The sequence below is a fragment of the Oncorhynchus mykiss genome, chromosome 10 (assembly GCF_057628025.1).
Source record: "Oncorhynchus mykiss isolate SJ-2025 chromosome 10, ASM5762802v1, whole genome shotgun sequence".
In the NCBI taxonomy this organism is placed as follows: domain Eukaryota; kingdom Metazoa; phylum Chordata; class Actinopteri; order Salmoniformes; family Salmonidae; genus Oncorhynchus; species Oncorhynchus mykiss.
The window spans coordinates 4,379,331-4,402,500 of NC_143031.1; the positions used below are offsets into that span (position 1 = coordinate 4,379,331).

The following is a 23,170-nucleotide window of genomic DNA, read 5'->3' on the forward strand; positions in this document are numbered from 1 at the left end:
GGTGAACTCTACTTGACCCTAGGCTACTTGACTGTACGGTCATTGGAGCTCTCGATCAAAGGTGTAATGACTTATAACTGTTATTACAAAGTTGTTGTAACGGTGAGCGACCTGTAAATGGTGAGGAGAAAGCGGATCGGGCACCTGATCATTTTCAGAGGGCTGCCTGGATCAGGGAAGTCAGATCAGGCAAGGTCAACTTTTTCAGATTGCAGGACGAGGATAAAGTTGTTATTCTTGATTTAAAAATATATATATACAGTGGGGCAAAAAAAGTATTTAGTCAGCCACCAATTGTGCAAGTTCTCCCACTTAAAAAAGATGAGAGAGGCCTGTAATTTTCATCATTAGGTACACTTCAACCTAGACAGACAACTATGACAGACAAAATGAGAAAAAAAATCCAGAAAATCACATTGTAGGATTTTTTATGAATTTATTTGCAAATTATGGTGGAAAATAAAATAAGCCACCTAAAGTGAACATGGCCATTGGCTGAATCGGGCCTTAGGGTTCACCGGCTATGTCATATCACAAAATAATAATAATTAAAAAAAAATTGTATTAGTTACATATTAGTGACATTCTGAATACAACAGGTGTAGACCTTGCAGTGAAAGGGGCTTGTTGGTTAAGAGCCCCTAACCAACAATGCAGTTTAAAAAAATATGGATAAGAATATGAGAGAAAAGTAACAAGTAATTAAAGAGCAGCAGTAAAATAACAATATATACAGGGTATTACGGTACAGAGTCAATGTGGAGGCTATATACAGGGTATTACGGTACAGAGTCAATGTGGAGGCTATATACAGGGTATTACGGTACAGAGTCAATGTGGAGGCTATATACAGGGTATTACGGTACAGAGTCAATGTGGAGGCTATATACAGGGTATTACGGTACAGAGTCAATGTGGAGGCTATATACAGGGGGTACCGGTACAGAGTCAATGTGGAGGCTATATACAGGGTATTACGGTACAGAGTCAATGTGGAGACTATATACAGGGGGTACCGGTACAGAGTAAATGTGGAGGCTATATACAGGGGGTACCGGTACAGAGTCAATGTGGAGGCTATATACAGGGTATTACGGTACAGAGTCAATGTGGAGGCTATATACAGGGTATTACGGTACAGAGTCAATGTGGAGGCTATATACAGGGTATTACGGTACAGAGTCAATGTGGAGGCTATATACAGGGGGTACCGGTACAGAGTCAATGTGGAGGCTATATACAGGGTATTACGGTATAGAGTCAATGTGGAGGCTATATACAGGGTATTACGGTACAGAGTCAATGTGGAGGCTATATACAAGGGGATACCGGTACAGAGTCAATGTGGAGACTATATACAGGGTATTACGGTACAGAGTCAATGTGGAGGCTATATACAGGGGGTACCGGTACAGAGTCAATGTGGAGGCTATATACAGGGTATTACGGTACAGAGTCAATGTGGAGACTATATACAGGGGGTACCGGTACAGAGTAAATGTGGAGGCTATATACAGGGGGTACCGGTACAGAGTCAATGTGGAGGCTATATACAGGGTATTACGGTACAGAGTCAATGTGGAGGCTATATACAGGGTATTACGGTACAGAGTCAATGTGGAGGCTATATACAGGGTATTACGGTACAGAGTCAATGTGGAGGCTATATACAGGGTATTACGGTACAGAGTCAATGTGGAGGCTATATACAGGGGGTACCGGTACAGAGTCAATGTGGAGGCTATATACAGGGTATTACGGTACAGAGTCAATGTGGAGACTATATACAGGGGGTACCGGTACAGAGTAAATGTGGAGGCTATATACAGGGGGTACCGGTACAGAGTCAATGTGGAGGCTATATACAGGGTATTACGGTACAGAGTCAATGTGGAGGCTATATACAGGGTATTACGGTACAGAGTCAATGTGGAGGCTATATACAGGGTATTACGGTACAGAGTCAATGTGGAGGCTATATACAGGGGGTACCGGTACAGAGTCAATGTGGAGGCTATATACAGGGTATTACGGTATAGAGTCAATGTGGAGGCTATATACAGGGTATTACGGTACAGAGTCAATGTGGAGGCTATATACAAGGGGATACCGGTACAGAGTCAATGTGGAGACTATATACAGGGTATTACGGTACAGAGTCAATGTGGAGGCTATATACAGGGGGTACCGGTACAGAGTCAATGTGGAGGCTATATACAGGGTATTACGGTACAGAGTCAATGTGGAGACTATATACAGGGGGTACCGGTACAGAGTAAATGTGGAGGCTATATACAGGGGGTACCGGTACAGAGTCAATGTGGAGGCTATATACAGGGTATTACGGTACAGAGTCAATGTGGAGGCTATATACAGGGTATTACGGTACAGAGTCAATGTGGAGGCTATATACAGGGTATTACGGTACAGAGTCAATGTGGAGGCTATATACAGGGGGTACCGGTACAGAGTCAATGTGGAGGCTATATACAGGGTATTACGGTATAGAGTCAATGTGGAGGCTATATACAGGGTATTACGGTACAGAGTCAATGTGGAGGCTATATACAAGGGGATACCGGTACAGAGTCAATGTGGAGACTATATACAGGGTATTACGGTACAGAGTCAATGTGGAGGCTATATACAGGGGGTACCGGTACATAGTCAATGTGGAGGCTATATACAGGGTGTTACGGTACAGAGTCAATGTGGAGGCTATATACAGGGTATTACGGTACAGAGTCAATGTGGAGACTATATACAGGGTGTTACGGTACAGAGTCAATGTGGAGGCTATATACAGGGTGTACCGGTACAGAGTCAATGTGGAGGCTATATACAGGGTATTACGGTACAGAGTCAATGTGGAGACTATATACAGGGTGTTACGGTACAGAGTCAATGTGGAGGCTATATACAGGGTATTACGGTACAGAGTCAATGTGGAGACTATATACAGGGTGTTACGGTACAGAGTCAATGTGGAGGCTATATACAGGGGGTACCGGTACAGAGTCAATGTGGAGGCTATATACAGGGGGTACCGGTAAAGAGTCAATGTGGAGGCTATATCATGGTGTTACGGTACAGAGTCAATGTGGAGACTATATACAGGGTATTACGGTACAGAGTCAATGTGGAGACTATATACAGGGGGTACCGGTACAGAGTAAATGTGGAGGCTATATACAGGGGGTACCGGTACAGAGTCAATGTGGAGGCTATATACAGGGTATTACGGTACAGAGTCAATGTGGAGACTATATACAGGGTATTACGGTACAGAGTCAATGTGGAGACTATATACAGGGTGTTACGGTACAGAGTCAATGTGGAGGCTATATACAGGGGGTACCGGTACAGAGTCAATGTGGAGGCTATATACAGGGGGTACCGGTAAAGAGTCAATGTGGAGGCTATATCATGGTGTTACGGTACAGAGTCAATGTGGAGACTATATACAGGGTGTTACGGTACAGAGTCAATGTGGAGGCTATATACAGGGTATTACGGTACAGAGTCAATGTGGAGACTATATACAGGGTGTTACGGTACAGAGTCAATGTGGAGGCTATATACAGGGGGTACCGGTACAGAGTCAATGTGGAGGCTATATACAGGGGGTACCGGTAAAGAGTCAATGTGGAGGCTATATCATGGTGTTACGGTACAGAGTCAATGTGGAGACTATATACAGGGTATTACGGTACAGAGTCAATGTGGAGACTATATACAGGGGGTACCGGTACAGAGTAAATGTGGAGGCTATATACAGGGGGTACCGGTACAGAGTCAATGTGGAGGCTATATACAGGGTATTACGGTACAGAGTCAATGTGGAGACTATATACAGGGTATTACGGTACAGAGTCAATGTGGAGACTATATACAGGGTGTTACGGTACAGAGTCAATGTGGAGGCTATATACAGGGGGTACCGGTACAGAGTCAATGTGGAGGCTATATACAGGGGGTACCGGTAAAGAGTCAATGTGGAGGCTATATACAGGGGGCACCGGTACAGAGTCAATGTGGAGGCTATATACAGGGGGTACCGGTACAGAGTCAATGTGGAGACTATATACAGGGGGCACCGGTACAGAGTCAATGTGGAGGCTATATACAGGGGGTGCCGGTACAGAGTCAATGTGCGGGGGCACCGGTTAGTTGAGTGTCTCAGCTCTGGCGGTGTTGAGAGGAAATTGTATCTCAGCTCTGGCGGTGTTGAGAGGAAATTGTATCTCAGCTCTGGCGGTGTTGAGGGGAAATTATATCTCAGCTCTGGCGGTGTTGAGAGGAAATTCTGGTCCACTTTGACCCAGATAGTTTATAGTGTTCAGTTATGTCGCACTGAGAGAATGGTCAGATAAGAAGCTAAACCTTTGTATCTCCTGGTCTGATCCCAAGCTGTGGATTTTATAAAAAAATGTTTTTAAACCTTTTATTTAACGAGGCAGTTAAGAACAAAGTGTTAATTACAGTGACGGCCTGCTTGCACACTGTCTTCAATAAACCCAATCAATACACAGTCGTGTATACACAGTCGTGCATCCTTTGACTTACATTTCCACAAATTAACAACCTATACTCCCAAATAGTATATTTTTATATATATATATATATATATATATATATATATATATATATATATATATATATATATATATATTTCATAGTCTACACAAACATTCAGACATGTTTCTGTTTTATTCGTTGTTGTGTAACAGATCCCTCTTCTCGTACCATCCATATGATTTGCAGATAGACATTAACACACAGTCATGTGGACTGTAGAATACACACTGACAGACAAACATGTTAGATTAAGTTGGGATACTTGTTATACTCAAAAAGTACAGTATCTGAGGAGTGATTTGTTTTTTTACATCAGAATTTAAATGGTTTTCTGTAGGAGACACATGGTGGTGGAATGTGTTGGGTAGACAGGAGGAAGTCACGGCATTGCTAGAGGGGATACGGGTGGAGATATTTGGATTAGGCATCAAGGAGGTTGAGGTTAGACCAGATCCTTAAGGGAGAAACAATGGTTCATTACCCCATCACTTCCTCTTCCTGTCTAACCATAAAAGATGTAAGGGTTGGAGAGAAGGAGGTGGGCCTAAATTGGAGAATACTGTTGAAGTTGGAAGTTGACATACACTTTAGCCAAATAACATTTAAACTCAGTTTTTCACAATTCCTGACATTTAATCCTAGTAAAAATTCCCTGTCTTAGATCAGTTAGGATCTCCACTTTATTTTAAGAATGTGAAATGTTAGAATAATAGTAGAGAGAATGATTTATTTCAGCTTTTATTTCTTTCATCAAACTCCCAGTGGGTCCAAAGTTTACATACAGTCAATTAGTATTTGGTAGTATTTACTTTTAAGTTGTTTAACTTGGGTCAAACATTTCGGGTAGCCTTCCACAATAAGTTGGGTGAATTTTGGCCCATTCCTCCTGACAGAGCTGGTGTAACTGAGTCAGGTTTGTAGGCCTCCTTGCTCACACACGCTTTCTCATTTCTGCCCTCAAATGTTCTATAGGATTGAGGTCAGGGCTTTGTGATGGCCACTCCAATACCTTGACTTTGTTGTCCTTATGCCATTTTGCCACAACTTTGGAAGTATGCTTGGGGTCATTTTTTTTGTTTCATCAGACCAGATGACATTTCTCCAAAAAGTCTGATCTTTGTCCCCATGTGCAGTTGCAAACCGTAGTCTGGCTTTTTTATTGTGGTTTTTGAGCAGTGGCTTCTTCCTTGCTGAGCGGCCTTTCAAGTTATGTCGATATAGGACTCGTTTTACTGTGGATATAGATACTTTGTACTTGTTTCCTCAGCATCTTCACAAGGTATGTCATAACGTTGGCCTCTGAGTATAGCAACCCCACCCCCCTCTCCCTGCCTCCCCCTTGCCTCCTTCAACCAGGCTGCTGTGGTCAGAGGTCGTAAATTCCTGAGAAGACCCTGCCACATGGCCACATAGCAATTCCTTCCACCTCACAGAACTTGAGGTACGAACAAATTTCATGTTCAGGAGAAAGTGTTTTATATTGGACTGTTTAATGAAAGAAAACTCCAATCCCCTTTTTGAGTTAACTAAATCAGTTAACTAAATCAGAGGACCGCCCCTGAGCACAGTTAGGGTCAGGCGTCCTGGGACAGCCATTTTCCATTTTCTGCCATTCCGAATAAAACCCAACTTTGAGAAATTATCACCATTAGGAGGAGACAAAGGTTGTAGACCATTGCTGAATATTTTAACCATACCACGTGGTTAAACTCTTAGACTATCGATACCGACAGAATAAAAACAAGTATTTGATATTAATTACTAGTCTGCAGCTAGGAATTCGGTATCATTGAACACGAAGAACGACAACCGCCGAAACATCCATTCTATGACGAAACGAATGAATGTCACTCTGAACCATCCAGTATAACCATGACAGAGAGAGAGACGGACAATTCTACAAAATAAATTAACTTTTCACCAGCGATCAAGACGACACACTCAGCGTAAATATATATATTGATTGCAATTGTTCCCGAATGAGGGAGTGTTCAATCCAAAGGATTAACATTTCAATTGTTATAATTATTAACTCTGTAGTGACTTCTTAGTCGACCCCCATTTCCCCTTTTGTCAAACAAGCCGCCATGCCGGTTCCGCCCACTAGGGGCACATTCTCATTTCATGTAACCACATTTACTGTTTGTTTATGCATTTCTGTGAATTCCTTAGTTAGTAATAAATAAATGATTTAAGACAATTGATGTATGGATGACTCATAGTGAAGACTGGGTTCGTGCAGTTTGGAATGAGACTAACGTGAGGTAAAGTAAATAATTAATTCATTCGAAGACTAATTGATCAGATAAAATATCTGAAAAGTTATTTTAGGAAATGGAAACTTTGTAATCTGAATATTTTTCCTTGGTGCCCCGACTTCCTAGTAATTATGGTTACATGATTAATCAGTCTAATCGCGTAATAATTAATTACAGAGAATCTTTGATAAAAATCTTTGATAAAAACTATGTCTTCAGTTTAATGATCGTAAAGACATGACAGGTCCTTTGCTGTTGTTCTGGGATTGATTTGAACTTTTCGCACCAAAGTACGTTCATCTCTAGGAAAGAGAACGCGTCTCCGTCCTGAGCGGTATGACGGCTGCGTGGTCGCATGGTGTTTATACTTGTGTACTATTGTTTGTACAGAATGTGGTACCTTCAGGTGTTTAGAAATTGCTCCCAAGCGGGAACCAGACTTGGCTGATTTCTTTTGATTTTCCCATGATGTCAAGCAAAGTGGCACTTGGGCCTTGAAATACATCCACAGGTACAATTGACTCAGTTTGTCATTCATTTAGCCTATCAGAAGCTTCTAAAGCCATGACATCATCTTCTGGAATTTTCTAAGCTGTTTAAAGGAACAGTCAAATTAGTGTATGTAAACTTCTGACCCACTGGAATTGTGACATAGTGAAATAATCTGTCTGTAAACAATTGTTGGCAAAATGACTTGTGTCATGCACAAAATTGTTGTCCTTCCCGACCTGCCAAAACTATAGTTTATTAACAAGAATTTTGCGGAGTGGTTGAAAAATGAGTTTTAAGGACTCCAACCTAAGTGAATGTAAACTTCCGACTTGTGGCAGTGGAAACATGTGTTGTCTGAATGCAGCTGTATTGTGGAACCGTGTTGATGGAAACAGATGTATTGTGGAACCGTGTTGATGGAAACAGATGTATTGTGGAACCGTGTTGATGGAAACAGATGGAAACAGCTGCATTGATCCTCTGGGGAGAATGAAACCTGGTTAAGCTTTCCTAGTGTCCGTTGAGTCATTTAGAACCCAACAGACTGTAGAACACTGACAGTCATGTGGGCTGTAGAACACTGACAGTCATGTGGGCTGTAGAACACTGACAGTCATGTGGACTGTAGAACACTGACAGTCATGTGGACTGTAGAATACTGACAGTCATGTGGGCTGTAGAACACTGACAGTCATGTGGGCTGTAGAATACTGACAGTCATGTGGACTGTAGAATACTGACAGTCATGTGGACTGTAGAACACTGACAGTCATGTGGGCTGTAGAACACTGACAGTCATGTGGACTGTAGAATACTGACAGTCATGTGGACTGTAGAACACTGACAGTCATGTGGACTGTAGAACACTGACAGTCATGTGGACTGTAGAATACTGACAGTCATGTGGGCTGTAGAACACTGACAGTCATGTGGACTGTAGAATACTGACAGTCATGTGGACTGTAGAACACTGACAGTCATGTGGGCTGTAGAACACTGACAGTCATGTGGGCTGTAGAACACTGACAGTCATGTGGGCTGTAGAATATTGATAGTCATGTGGGCTGTAGAATACTGACAGTCATGTGGGCTGTAGAATACTGACAGTCATGTGGGCTGTAGAATACTGACAGTCATGTGGGCTGTAGAATACTGACAGTCATGTGGGCTGTAGAATACTGACAGTCATGTGCACTGTAGAATACTGACAGTCATGTGGGCTGTAGAATACAGACAGTCATGTGGGCTGTAGAATACTGACAGTCATGTGGGCTGTAGAATACTGACAGTCATGTGGGCTGTAGAATACTGACAGTCATGTGCACTGTAGAATACAGACAGTCATGTGGGCTGTAGAATACAGACAGTCATGTGGGCTGTAGAATACTGACAGTCATGTGGGCTGTAGAATACTGACAGTCATGTGGGCTGTAGAATACTGACAGTCATGTGGGCTGTAGAATACTGACAGTCATGTGGGCTGTAGAATACTGACAGTCATGTGGGCTGTAGAATACTGACAGTCATGTGGGCTGTAGAATACTGACAGTCATGTGGGCTGTAGAATACAGACAGTCATGTGGGCTGTAGAATACTGACAGTCATGTGGGCTGTAGAATACTGACAGTCATGTGGGCTGTAGAATACTGACAGTCATGTGGGCTGTAGAATACTGACAGTCATGTGGGCTGTAGAATACTGACAGTCATGTGGGCTGTAGAATACTGACAGTCATGTGGGCTGTAGAATACTGACAGTCATGTGGGCTGTAGAATACTGACAGTCATGTGGGCTGTAGAATACTGACAGTCATGTGGGCTGTAGAATACAGTGCATTCAGAAAGTATTCAGACCACTTGACTTTTTCCATATTTTGTTACGTTACAGCTTTATTATAAAATTGATTAAATTACATGTTTCCTCATCAATGTTCACACAATAGCCCATAATGATGAAGCAGAACAGGTTTTTAGAAATTTGGGTAATGTATTTAAAAAAAAAACTTACACAAGTATACAGACCCTTTGCTGTGAGACTGAAAATTGAGCTCAGGTGCATCCTGTTTCCATTGATCATCCTTGAGATGTTTCTACAACTTGGAGTCCACCTGTCGTAAATGTAATGTGATTGGACATTATTTGGAAAGGTACACACCTGACAGTGCATGTCAGAACAAAAACCAAGCCATGAGGTCAAAGGAAATGTCCGTAGAGCCATGAGACAGGATTGTGTCGAGGCACACATTTTTACCTTCCATCAGGACAACGTTCCAAGACACCGCAGGAGTGGCTTCGGGACTGTCCTTGAGTGTCCCAGCCGGAGCCTGGACTTGAACGAGATCAAACATATCTGAAGAGATCTGAAAATAGCTGTGTAGCAACTCTCCCCATCCAACATGACAGAACTTGAGAGGATCTGTAAAGAGGAATGGGAGAAACTCCCCAAATACAGGTGTGCCAAGCTTGTAGCGTCAAACCCAAGAAGACTCAAAGCTGTAATCGCTGCCAAAGGTGCTTCAACAAAGTACTGAGTAAAGGGTCTGAATACTTATGTAAATGTTATATTTCATTGTTTTTTAAAAATATTTATATATATTTATATATATATATATATGTGTGAATGTTATATTTAATTATTTTTTAAAAATATTTATATATCTATATATGTATATTACACACATTTGCAAAATAAAAAGAAACCTGTTTTTGCTTTGTCATTATGGGGTATTTTGTGCAGACATGTGGACTGTGGAATATACAGTAACAGACATGTGGACTGTGGAATGTACAGTAACAGACATGTGGACTGTAGAATATACAGTAACAGACATGTGGACTGTAGAATATACAGTAACAGACATGTGGACTGTGGAATATACAGTAACAGACATGTGGACTGTGGAATATACAGTAACAGACATGTGGACTGTAGAATGTACAGTAACAGACATGTGGACTGTAGAATGTACAGTAACAGACATGTGGACTTTAGAATATACAGTAACAGACATGTGGACTGTGGAATATACAGTAACAGACATGTGGACTGTAGAATATACAGTAACAGTCATGTGGACTGTAGAATATACAGTAACAGACATGTGGACTGTAGAATATACAGTAACAGACATGTGGACTGTAGAATATACAGTAACAGACATGTGGACTGTAGAATGTACAGTAACAGACACGTGGACTGTAGAATATACAGTAACAGACATGTGGACTGTAGAATATACAGTAACAGACATGTGGACTGTGGAATATACCATAAAAGACATGTGGACTGTAGAATATACAGTAACAGCCTTGTGGACTGTAGAATATACAGTAACAGCCTTTTGGACTGTAGAACATACAGTAACAGACATGTGGACTGTAGAATATACAGTAATAGACATGTGGACTGTAGAATATACAGTAACAGACATGTGGACTGTAGAATATACAGTAACAGACATGTGGACTGTAGAATATACAGTAACAGACATGTGGACTGTAGAATATACAGTAACAGACATGTGGACTGTAGAATATCCACTTTTTTAAACTTCTTAGGGCTAGTCCCCTTTTTTCTCCACTTCCTGTCTGAATGACATTCCCAAAGTAAACTGCCTGTAGCTTAGGCCCAGAAGCCAGGATGTGCATATAATTGGTACCATTAGAAAGAAAACACTTTGACATTTGTAGAAATGTTATATTAAGGTAGGAGAATATAACATATGGTAGGAGAAAATCCAAATCCTTTTGAGAGACCATCCTCTTAGAATTGCAAGAGAAAGGTCATATTGAGAATTAGCTCCCTGGATGCAATTCCTATGGCTTCCACAAGGTGTCAGCAGTCTATGTTCAAGGTTTCAGGCTTGTAACTTCAAAAACGTATAAGAAATAACAGTTTTAGTAGAAGGACACAGTCTTGGAAATTCATGTTTGCTCACGCCGTGAAGACATTACACACCTGCTAAAATGGGTTTCCTATTGAACATACTTCTTTCCGTAATAAATATTATAGTTTGATTACATTTTATGGATCTGAGGAGTAAACAGAAACGTATTTTGACTTGTTGAAACAAAGTTTAGGGGTTAGATTTTCAGATTCCTTTCTCTGCAAGTTAAACGAGTGGATTACTCAAATCGATGGCGCCAACTAAACAGACTTTTTGGGATATAAAGAAGGATTTTATCAAACAAAACGGCACTACATGTTATAGCTGGGACCCTTTGGATGACAAATCCGATTTTAAAAAAGTAAGTGAATATTTCATCGCTATTTGTGAATGTATGAAACCTGTGCCGTTGGAAAAATATTTTGATGTGGTGCGCCGTCCTCAAACAATCGCATGGTATGTTTTCGCTGTAATAGCTACTGTAAATCGGACAGTGCAGTTAGATTAACAAGAATTTAAGCTTTCAGCCGATATAAGACACTTGTATGTACATAAATGTTTAATATCCATCATTTTATTTGAATTGCACGCTCTCCAGTTTCACCCGAAGTTGTCCTGCTAGTGGGACACCAATCCTTAACTCAGATTTACTTTGAAGTCCAAAGTGTAGCAATACAGGTGAAATCAGTTACTGACATGGTGGCCTAGCAGGAAGATTGGAACGGCTGTGAACCAAGAGGTTGTGAGTTCAAATCCCAGTTGAGGACATGTTAAATATTAATGACTAAACAGGAAGATTGGAATGGCTGTGAACCGATCCCAGTTGAGGGCATGTTAAATATTAATGACTGCACACAGAAACATACACAATGTAGCCATGTATGACAAAATGTGTCACGTGTTCAAGTTGAAAACACTGTGTGTCCATCATAACGACTCACCTTTGTTTTTGCAGGGCTTGTGAATCTCTCCTAGAAAAAAATGTGTAATCCACAGGTGACACTTCATGTGAAATATCATGTGAGAAATGTAATCCACATGAGAAAGGTTATTGTGAAACTAAATGTGAAATATCATCCTGTGAAGTGTTTCCCGAAAACGTGCGATTTTCCTGTCGGGATGTTCGTTGAAGCTGCTCCACTCTACAGAAACAGGGGCTCCTGCCCTGTGAGCCGTTCTTCCTCGGACAAGGCTACTCATGTACAGTCGCAGGTAAAGTGAGACGTGGCACCGACCCAGAGTCGGCTTAAGATACAGCTGAAAATGTACAGCACACAGACAGGTCATTCCAGGTGAGAGTCAGTAAAGGAGCAGAGAACCAGGGAAGTATCCCAATTAGCACACAGACAGGCCATTCCAGGTGAGAGTCAGTAAAGGAGCAGAGAACCAGGGAAGTATCCCAATTAGCACACAGACAGGTCATTCCAGGTGAGAGTCAGTAAAGGAGCAGAGAACCAGGGAAGTATCCCAATTAGCACACAGACAGGTCATTCCAGGTGAGAGTCAGTAAAGGAGCAGAGAACCAGGGAAGTATCCCAATTAGCACACAGACAGGCCATTCCAGGTGAGAGTCAGTAAAGGAACAGAGAACCAGGGAAGTATCCCAATTAGCACACAGACAGGTCATTCCAGGTGAGAGTCAGTAAAGGAGCAGAGAACCAGGGAAGTATCCCAATTAGCACACAGACATGCCATTCCAGGTGAGCGTCAGTAAAGGAACAGAGAACCAGGGAAGTACCCCAAATAGCACCCTGTTCCCTATAAGGTGCACTACTCTGGGCCCTGGTCAAAAGTAATGCCCAATTTAGGAAACCGGGTGCCTTTTGGCACGCAGATTAGGGAGAAAGTTCACTAGTTCCTGCAGTGAAATGACGCCCTCTAGTGGCGTCATGGGTGAAATGTTAGCAATATTTTTTCATAATTGCATAATTAATTAACATTTAAAATGTGTAAAAAATGACGCCGATAAATCCGATGTTTCTATGTCAAACGGTTTTGTTATAGTTCAGTCTTCTGTGATGTACATAAAGTGTAATACTGGAATGCAAACTCAACATTGAATACATTTTCAACTCTGTATCTGAGATAACTTCTTCTATAAGCCCATAACCACGTGTGTGAGGTGTATACTTTTGTTTCAAAGTAGATTTTTTTTCTAAAGACTTTTTTAAGACTACCCAGCAACAGAAGGTTAAAAGGAACACACCATTGAGTAGAATATGTACAAACAAACAAAGGGAGGTTTGTTGACGAAAAGTTCATATGTAAACACACCATTCATCCTCTCCTCGTCCCCGACAGGTGGGCGCTACACATTTGTCTGTGTGCCATTTGTGTCATTGGTACTGTACTGTGGAAGAGGTGAGTTTGCTCCAGTTGAAAGGCTTGGAGCTTTTGAGAACGAATAGGTTATTGTACCCAAAGGGCATTTTAATTTGCGGTAGTAATAACCCTATCCATTAGTCTCAAAACAGCCCTCTTCAGAACAGCCCTGGTCCTAACGGGCCATTCATATGCAGCAGTCTAGTTCTCTCTCACCGGTAGCAAATGAGCCTTATCAGACATGCTGGGCAGATAGGTCATCAGGGGTGCCAACGTTTTTTTCTCCCTCTCTCTCATTCATACTCTCCCTCCTCCTTTCTCACTCCCCCCTTCCCATGACGAGGGTGCCCCCCACTCATACCACCTCCCCTTCACCCGTAGCGAGGATCCATATCAGTCAGTGGTACCCGGGGTACAGTAGGTAGGTATGCTGGAGGCTGGTTGAGTGTATTCCTTGAGTCCTCTATGTATACAGTAGAGGTCAGGCTCTTCCTGTTCTTCTTCAGGGTCGACCTTCTCTGCCAACGACACAGCAGGACCTCCACCTGTAAGTTGTTAAACAGACGACAGAATAAATCCATTAAAAAAATTAATTAAATGAATCATTTTCAGATAAATTGTCGTGTTCTCAATTACTTTAATGACTTTTAATAAAGGCAAAATACAAATAATATTAAGTATATAAATATATGTACTGTATCTATTTATATACTGTATGTGTCGTTATCTATGTGTCTTTATATATGTGTCTGGCTGGAGTGTCTACGGACATATTCAATCTCTCCCTATCCCAGTTGGCTGTCCTCACTTTCTTCAAGATGTCCACCATTGTTCCTGTACCCAAGAAAGCTAAAGGTAACTGAACTAAATGACTGTCGCCCCGTAGCACTCACTTCCGTCATCGTGAAGTGCTTTGAGAGACTAGTCAAGGGATCATATCACCTACACCTTTTCCTGACACCCTAGACCCAGTCCAATTTGCTTACCGCCCCAATAGAATCACAGACGATGCAATCGCCATCACACGGCACACTGCCTTATCCCATCTGGACAAGAGGAATACCTATGTAAGAATGCTGTTTATGGACTATTGCTCGGCCTTCAACACCACTGCCTTCATACTCTCCAAGCTCATCATCAAGGTTGGGGACCTGGGTCTGAACCCCGCCCTTTGCAACTGGGTCCTGGACCCAGATGGGCCACCCCCCTTATGGTGAAGGTAGGAATCAACACCTCCACGTCGCTGATCCTCAACACAGGAGCCCCACAAGGGTGTGTACTCAGCCCCCTTCTTGTACTCCCTGCTCACCCATGACGGCCACAACGTCTCCAACTCAATCATCAAGTTTGCAGATGACACAACCGTAGTGCGCCTGATTACCAGGTGACCAAGAACCCGATGGTGTTAGAGAATTTTCAGTACTTTGGGAATTTTTCCAATACCTATACTGTTTTCTCAGAAGTAGTGAGCAGAATCAATACGGGGTTAATTATTAAACACGTGTCAGCAGAATGAAGGCCATGGAAGTGTACCAAGGTGGATCAACATAGAGTTAAACAGAACGTAGGCAGAATCTATGTGAATGTGGCAAGTTGAGGCAACATAGACTTGACCGTTCTGGGCCATGTCTGCTCTTGCGAAGGCTACTGGACACGTATATGGGTTAATCATTCACAGGAAACATAGACCTGAACATGTGAAGATCATTGAATATGCACTTTAATTAATCAATACTAGAACCACAAGCTATGTATCTGTACCGGGAAGACATGTTATGTACCAGGAAGACATGATATGTACCAGAAAGACATGTTATGTACCAGGAAGACATTATATGTACCAGGAAGACATTATATGTACCAGGAAGACATGTTATGTACCAGGAAGACATGATATGTACCAGAAAGACATGTTATGTACCAGGAAGACATGTTATGTACCAGGAAGACATGTTATGTACCAGGAAGACATGATATGCACCGGGAAGACATGTTATGTACCAGGAAGACATTATATATCCCAGGAAGACGTGATATGTACCAGGAAGACATGTTTGTATTAATATTCAAGTACTTCTTATATTAGCAACATATATATGCAATAAATGTTTTATTATGTTTTGTATTAATACCAATGTAAAATGAGCATAAACAAGTCAGATATGAGACAGAAAGATAAGGGTGGAGAAAGGCCAAAGGTTATTAATCATTTACATAGAAAGGAGTGACTATGTGTACGTTATGCAAGAGTGAAAAAGTATAAAATCTGAGTACTGCGACTGGAGAGATCAGTTAATCCATGGCTCAGCTTCATTTACTTTTGTAATAAAGTCTAATTGAATTTACAAGTGCCGGTATCTGAGAAATATTTGATTCAATATTTCCACAACAATGGTCACTCTGACAGAGCTCCAGAGTTCCTCTGTGGAGATGGGAGAACCTCTTCCAGAAGGACCATCTCTGCAGCACTCCACCAATCAGGCCTCTATGGTAGAGTGGCCAGACGGAAGCCACTACTCAGTAAAAGGCACATGACAGCCCGCTTGGAGTTTGCCAAAAGGCACCTAAAGGACTTAGTCCACGAGAAACAAGATTGACCTGGTCTGATGAAACCAAGATTGAAATCTTTGGCCTGAATCCCATCTGGAGGAAACCTGGCACCATCCCTACGGTGAAGCATGGTGGTGGCAGCATCATGCTGTGGGGATGTTTTTCAGAGACAAGTCAGGATCGAGGGAAAGATGAACGGAGCAAAGTACAGAGAGATCCTTGATGAAAACCTGCTCCAGAGCGCTCAGGACCTTAAGCACACAGCCAAGACAACGCAGGAGTGGGCTTTGAGACATGTCCTTGAGTGGCCCAGTCAGAGCCTGGACTTGAACCCAATTTCAATTGGAATAAGGCTGTAAACTAACAAAATTTGAAAAAAGTCAACAGGTCTGAATTCTTTCCCGAACAGTATACAAGCATTTCGTTACACCCGCAATAACATCTGCTAAACACGTGTATGTATATAATAATAACGTTAGATTTGATTTGATAAAGGTATTTATTTACCCACGGTGGCGTGTAAACTGAACAAAACAACAACAACAACAAAACAACAACGAGAGGCTACGTCCCTAAATAGCACCCTATTCCCTATATAGTGCACACTCCTTTTGAACAAAGTCCCATTGGTCCCGCTACTACTAAACACTACCTGTTCTCTGAAGAAGCTGGTAGTCAGGGTGTAGAGGATGGGGTTCAGGGCACTGTTGATGGGTAATATAAAGATCACCACCCAGGATGAGATGGTACCTGGAGGAGGGAGGGAGAGAGAGAGGGAGTTAGAGGCCGGGGGAGGGGGGGACATTCACATGGGGACTGGAGGGGAAAATGTCCCCACCACTTCTAAAAAAACAATTGTTGCGCCCCTGGTTAGAGGTGTGTGTAGTGAGGGTGGTGTGTGTGGTGTGTAGGAAGGGTGGTGTGTGTGTGGTGTGCAGGAGGGGTGGTGTGTGTGTGTGTGTGGTGTGTAGGAGGGTTGGTGTGTGTGTGTGTGTGTACTTGTTTTCCTACATATTTAGGACAGGGGAAGTATATACCTGGTATCTCGACCTGCAGCTGGGACAGTATTTACCTGGTATCTCGACCTGCAGCAGGGACGGTATTTACCTGGTATCTCGACCTGCAGCAGGGACAGTATTTTCCTGGTATCTCGACCTACAGCAGGGACAGTATTTACCTGGTATCTCGACCTGCAGCTGGGACAGTATTTACCTGGTATCTCGACCTGCAGCAGGGACAGTATTTACCTGGTATCTCGACCTGCAGCAGGGACAGTATTTACCTGGTATCTCGACCTGCAGCAGGGACAGTATCTTGACCAGGAAGATGGGGATCCAGCAGAGGGCGTCAGAGAAGACGATGAAGAAGAACCTGTTAGCCACAGCCACGTCTCTGTGTAGCCTGCTCCTCAGGTCTGTAACAGAACAACCTGTTAGCTACAGCCACGTCTCTGTGTAGCCTGCTCCTCAGGTCTGTAACAGAAGAACCTGTTAGCTACAGCCACGTCTCTGTGTAGCCTGCTCCTCAGGTCTGTAACAGAACAACCTGTTAGCTACAGCCACGTCTCTGTGTAGCCTGCTCCTCAGGTCTGTAACAGAACAACCTGTTAGCTACAGCCACGTCTCTGTGTAGCCTGCTCCTCAGGTCTGTAACAGAACAACCTGTTAGCTACAGCCACGTCTCTGTGTAGCCTGCTCCTCAGGTCTGTAACATAAGAACCTGTTAGCTACAGCCACGTCTCTGTGTAGCCTGCTCCTCAGGGTAGCCTGCTCCTCAGGTCTGTAACAGAACAAGCTGGTAGAGATATGGTTCTGGAGAAATTAAACTTTACCTGTAGCGTTGATACCAGTCTTGTAGATGGAGTAGAACATGGAGGAGTAAGAGAACACGATCACTAGGAATGCTGCCAGGTTCAGACCTAGAGAGAGAGAGAGAGAGAGAACGAGAGAGAGAGAGAGAACGAGACAGAGAGAGAGAGAGAGAGCGAACGAGAGAGAGAGAGAGCGAACGAGAGAGAGAGAGAGAACGAGACAGAGACAGAGACAGAGACAGAGTGAGAGAGAGAGAGAGAGAGAGAGAGAGAGAGAGAGAGAGAGAGAGAGACAGATTGGATTAGACAGTGCCAAGTTCAGACCTATATATATATAAATAAATAAGAGAGAGAGTGGATTAGACAGTGCTATAATAACTTTCCAGATCGGTCTTCTTCTACTACTTGTATGAGTTGGTAAACAAACTTGAGGGGGTTGCATACTGCAAAGAGAGTCCAGAGAATAGTTTACCCAACAAGCATCCCTTTACCCAACAAGCATCCCTTTAACCAACAAGCACATCCATGCTGTACCACACACTGTACCCAGGAATATGCCGATAGAGTATCCTTTAGCAGTGGGCTTCTCCTGTCTGTCAGAGTGTAGGGGGAAGCAGACCCCGTTACGACCATAGTAGTTCCCAAACAGGTCCTCGTTCATCAGGGGAACCACGGCGATGATGAACCCCAGCACCCAGATAGATAACAGCACCACCTAGTGGGAGGAGATGGTAGCACTAAAGGACACTGGATACTGTAGAATACAATAGAACAGAATAGAATAGAACAGAACAGAATAGAATACAATAGAACAGAATAGAATAGAACAGAATAGAATAAAATACAATAGAACCGAATACAATACAATAGAACAGAATAGAATACAATACAATAGAACAGAATAGAATACACTAGATCAGAATAGAATACAATAGAACAGAATAGAATACAATAGAACAGAATAGAATAGAATAGAACAGAATAGAATAGAATACAATAGAACAGAATAGAATACAATACAATAGAACAGAATAGAATACAATAGAACAGAATAGAATACAATAGAACAGAATAGAATACACTAGATCAGAATAGAATACAATAGAACAGAATAGAATACAATAGAACAGAATAGAATACAATAGATCAGAATAGAATAGAATAGAACAGAATAGAATAGAATACAATAGAACAGAATAGAATACAATACAATAGAACAGAATAGAATACAATAGAACAGAACATAATAGAATAGAACAGAACAGAATACAATAGAACAGAATAGAATACAAAACAATAGAACAGAATAGAATACAATAGAACAGAACAGAATAGAATAGAACAGAACAGAATACAATAGAACAGAATAGAATAGAATACAATAGAACAGAACAGAATAGAATACAATAGAACAGAACAGAATACAATAGAACAGAACATAATACAATAGAACAGAACAGAATACAATAGAACAGAACAGAATACAATAGAACAGAATAGATCAGAATAGAACAGAACATACTAGAATAGAATAGAACAGAACATAACAGAATAGAACATACTAGAATATAACAGAACACAATAGAACAGAACATACTAGAATAGAATAGAACAGAACATAATAGAATAGAATAGAACAGAACATACTAGAATAGAACAGAAAATAATAGAATAGAACAGAACATAATAGAATAGAACAGAACATACTAGAATAGAATAGAACATAATAGAATAGAACAGAACATACTAGAATAGAATAGAACAGAACATAATAGAATAGAATAGAACAGAACATACTAGAATAGAACAGAACATAATAGAATAGAACAGAACATACTAGAATAGAATAGAACAGAACATACTAGAATAGAATAGAACAGAACATAATATAATAGAACATACTAGTATAGAATAGAACAGAATAGAACAGAACATACTAGAATAGAAAAGAACAGAATAGAACAGAACATATTATAATAGACTACAACAGAATAGAACATAGTATAATCGAATAGAACAGAATAGAAAAGAATACAACATACTAGAATTGAACATATTAGAATATAACAGAACATACTAGAATAGAACAGAACATACTATAATAGAAGAGAACATACTAGAATGGAACATACTAGAGTAGAACAGAACAGAACATACTAGAATGGAAAACACTAGAATAGAATAGAACAGAATAGGACAAACTAGAATATAATAGAACAGAACATAGTAGAGTCGAATAGAATAGAAAAGAACAGAATAGAACAGAACAGAGTAGAATATACTAGAATGGAACATACTAGAATGGAAACACAGCGGTCTCTTTCTCAGATGAGCTCTGTATACACATCTATTATACCCACCAATACACATCTATACACACCAATACACATCTATACACACCAATACACATCTATACACACCAATACACATCTATACACACCAATACACATCTATACACACCAATACACATCAGTACACACCAATACACATCTATACACACCAATACACATCTATACACACCAAAACACATCAGTACACACCAATACACATCTATACACACCAATACACATCAGTACACACCAATACACATCAGTACACATCTATACACACCTATACACACCAATACACACCAATACACCCCAATACACATCTATTCACACCAATACACATCAGTGCACAAATACACATCTATACACACCAATACACATTAGTACACATCAATACACACCTATACACATCAATACACATCTATACACACCAATACACATTAGTACACATCAATACACACCAATACACATTAGTACAAACCAATACACATATATACACATCAGTACACACCAATACACATCAGTACACACCAATACACATCTATACCCACCAATACACAGCAGCACACACCAATATACATCAGTACACATCTATACACACCAATACACATTAGTACACACCAATACACATCTATACACACCAATACACATCTATACACACCCGTACACATTAGTACACACCAATACACATCTATACACACCAATACACATTAGTACAAACCAATACACATATATACACACCAATACACACCAATACACATCTATACACACCAATACACATTAGTACACACCAATACACATCTATACACACCAATACACATTAGTACAAACCAATACACATCAGCACACACCAATATACATCAGTACACACCAATACATATCACTACACACCAATACACATCAGTACACACCAATACATATCAGTACACACCAATACACATTAGTACACACCAATACACACCAGTACACACCAATACACATCAATACACACCAATACACATCAATACACACCAATACACATCAATACACACCATCGTCATATCAATATACATCAGTATACACTATACACATCACTAGCACAGCGATATACACATCAATACGTTAAAAGCAAAACACATAAAACCCAATAACAGAAAAACACATTCTTCAGTAAAGGTCCTCAATCAGCAGTCTGAATTGCCCCAGAGGCACCAGTTCATCACATTTTAGAGAGCCTCGGAGATCAGAACAATTCATCACATTTTAGAGAGCCTCGGAGATCAATACAATTCATCACATTTTAGAGAGCCTCGGAGATCAGAACAATTCATCACATTTTAGAGAGCCTCGGAGATCAATACAATTCATCACATTTTAGAGAGCCTCGGAGATCAATACAATTTTCATCACATTTTAGAGTTAGCCGTCAGAGTTAGCCGTCAGAGTTAGCCGTCAGAGTTAGCCGACAGAGTTAGCCGACAGAGTTAGCCGACAGAGTTAGCCCTCAGAGTTAGCCCTCAGAGTTAGCCCTCAGAGTTAGCCCTCAGAGTTAGCCCTCAGAGTTAGCCGTCCCTGAGACCAGGTATGGCGGAAGGCTTTATAATATCGATATAATATCGATATAGTATCGATCTACGAGATTTCAAAAAGGGCCTGTTAGTGGGGTGGCAGGGTAGCCTAGTGGCAGGGTAGGGTAGGGCAGGGTAGCCTAGTGGCAGGGTAGGGTAGGGCAGGGTAGCCTAGTGGCAGGGTAGGGTAGGGCAGGGTAGCCTAGTGGCTGGGTAGGGTAGGGCAGGGTAGCCTAGTGGCAGGGTAGGGTAGGGCAGGGTAGCCTAGTGGCAGGGTAGGGTAGGGCAGGGTAGCCTAGTGGCAGGGTAGGGTAGGGCAGGGTAGCCTAGTGGTTAGAGCGTTGGACTAGTAACCGAAAGGTTGCAAGTTCGAATCCCCGAGCTGACAAGGTACAAATCTGCCGTTCTGCCCCTGAACAAGGCAGTTAACCCACTGTTCCTAGACCGTCATTGTAAATAAGAATTTGTTCTTAACTGACTTGCCTAGTAAAATAAAGGTAAAATAAAAATTGTCAGCTTCCTGTGGTAATGACATGTTTACGACCTGTTTAAGCACCACAGTTTGTAGTTGGTCTGGTTGTAAGTTATAACCTGTTCATGACCTTGTTATAGCAGGTTTAAGTAGCGTTACAGAAGGTGCATGTAGTGTGACTCACCGCAGTCTGTAGTTTTCCAGGTCTCAGGTGACTGAAGGGAAACACGATGACCAGGAACTTCTCCACAGTCAGGTAGGTCAGCAGCAGAACAGATACCTGGAACAGAGTGACAAACACACAGCTCAGACAGGACAGCTAACTACAGTCTGCCAGTCTGTCTGTCTGTCTGTGTATGTCTGTCTATGTGTCTGTCTGTGTCTGCCTGTCTCTGTGTCTGTCTGTCTGTGTCTGTCTGCCTGTCTGCCTGTCTCTGTCTGCCTGTTTCTGCCTGCCTGTCTGTCTGTCTGTCTGCCTGCCTGTCTGTCTGTCTGCCTGCCTGTCTGTCTGCCTGCCTGCCTGCCTGTCTAAAGGGACTCAGGCTGCTAGAACAGAGTGATCCTCCAGTGTTAAAATGCACGAGGATGAGAAGAAACAGTTTAAAAACTCAGTCTGAGTCGCAAATGGCCCCATGCCTCCTAAATGCCCCCTGCCTCCTAAATGGCCCCCTACCTCCTAAATGGCCCCCTACCTCCTAAATGGCACCATGCCTCCTAAATGGCCCCCTGCCTCCTAAATGGCCCCTGCCTCCTAAATGGCCCCCTACCTCCTAAATGGCCCCCTACCTCCTAAATGGCCCCCTACCTCCTAAATGGCCCCATGCCTCCTAAATGGCCCTCTACCTCCTAAATGGCCCCTGCCTCCTAAATGGCCCCTGCCTCCTAAATGGCCCCCTACCTCCTAAATGGCCCCATGCCTCCTAAATGG

The 23,170-nt window shown here is 41.9% G+C and overlaps 1 protein-coding gene across 1 annotated transcript in view; it reads right to left on the reverse strand.

The window, feature by feature from the left end:
* Positions 1-13,191: 13,191 nt before the first annotated feature.
* The window catches only part of LOC110533265 (relaxin receptor 2-like), a 143,958-nt gene continuing 133,979 nt past the window's right edge, over positions 13,192-23,170 (reverse strand). Inside the window, exons 17-22 of the mRNA XM_090188785.1 lie at positions 22,427-22,522; positions 18,443-18,611; positions 17,918-18,004; positions 17,369-17,500; positions 16,739-16,836; positions 13,192-14,081 (exon numbers count right to left, since the gene is read on the reverse strand). Of these exons, the coding sequence (XP_090044911.1) occupies positions 13,908-14,081; positions 16,739-16,836; positions 17,369-17,500; positions 17,918-18,004; positions 18,443-18,611; positions 22,427-22,522 (756 nt within the window). The 3' untranslated portion in view covers positions 13,192-13,907. The remainder of the gene's footprint in view (positions 14,082-16,738; positions 16,837-17,368; positions 17,501-17,917; positions 18,005-18,442; positions 18,612-22,426; positions 22,523-23,170) is intronic.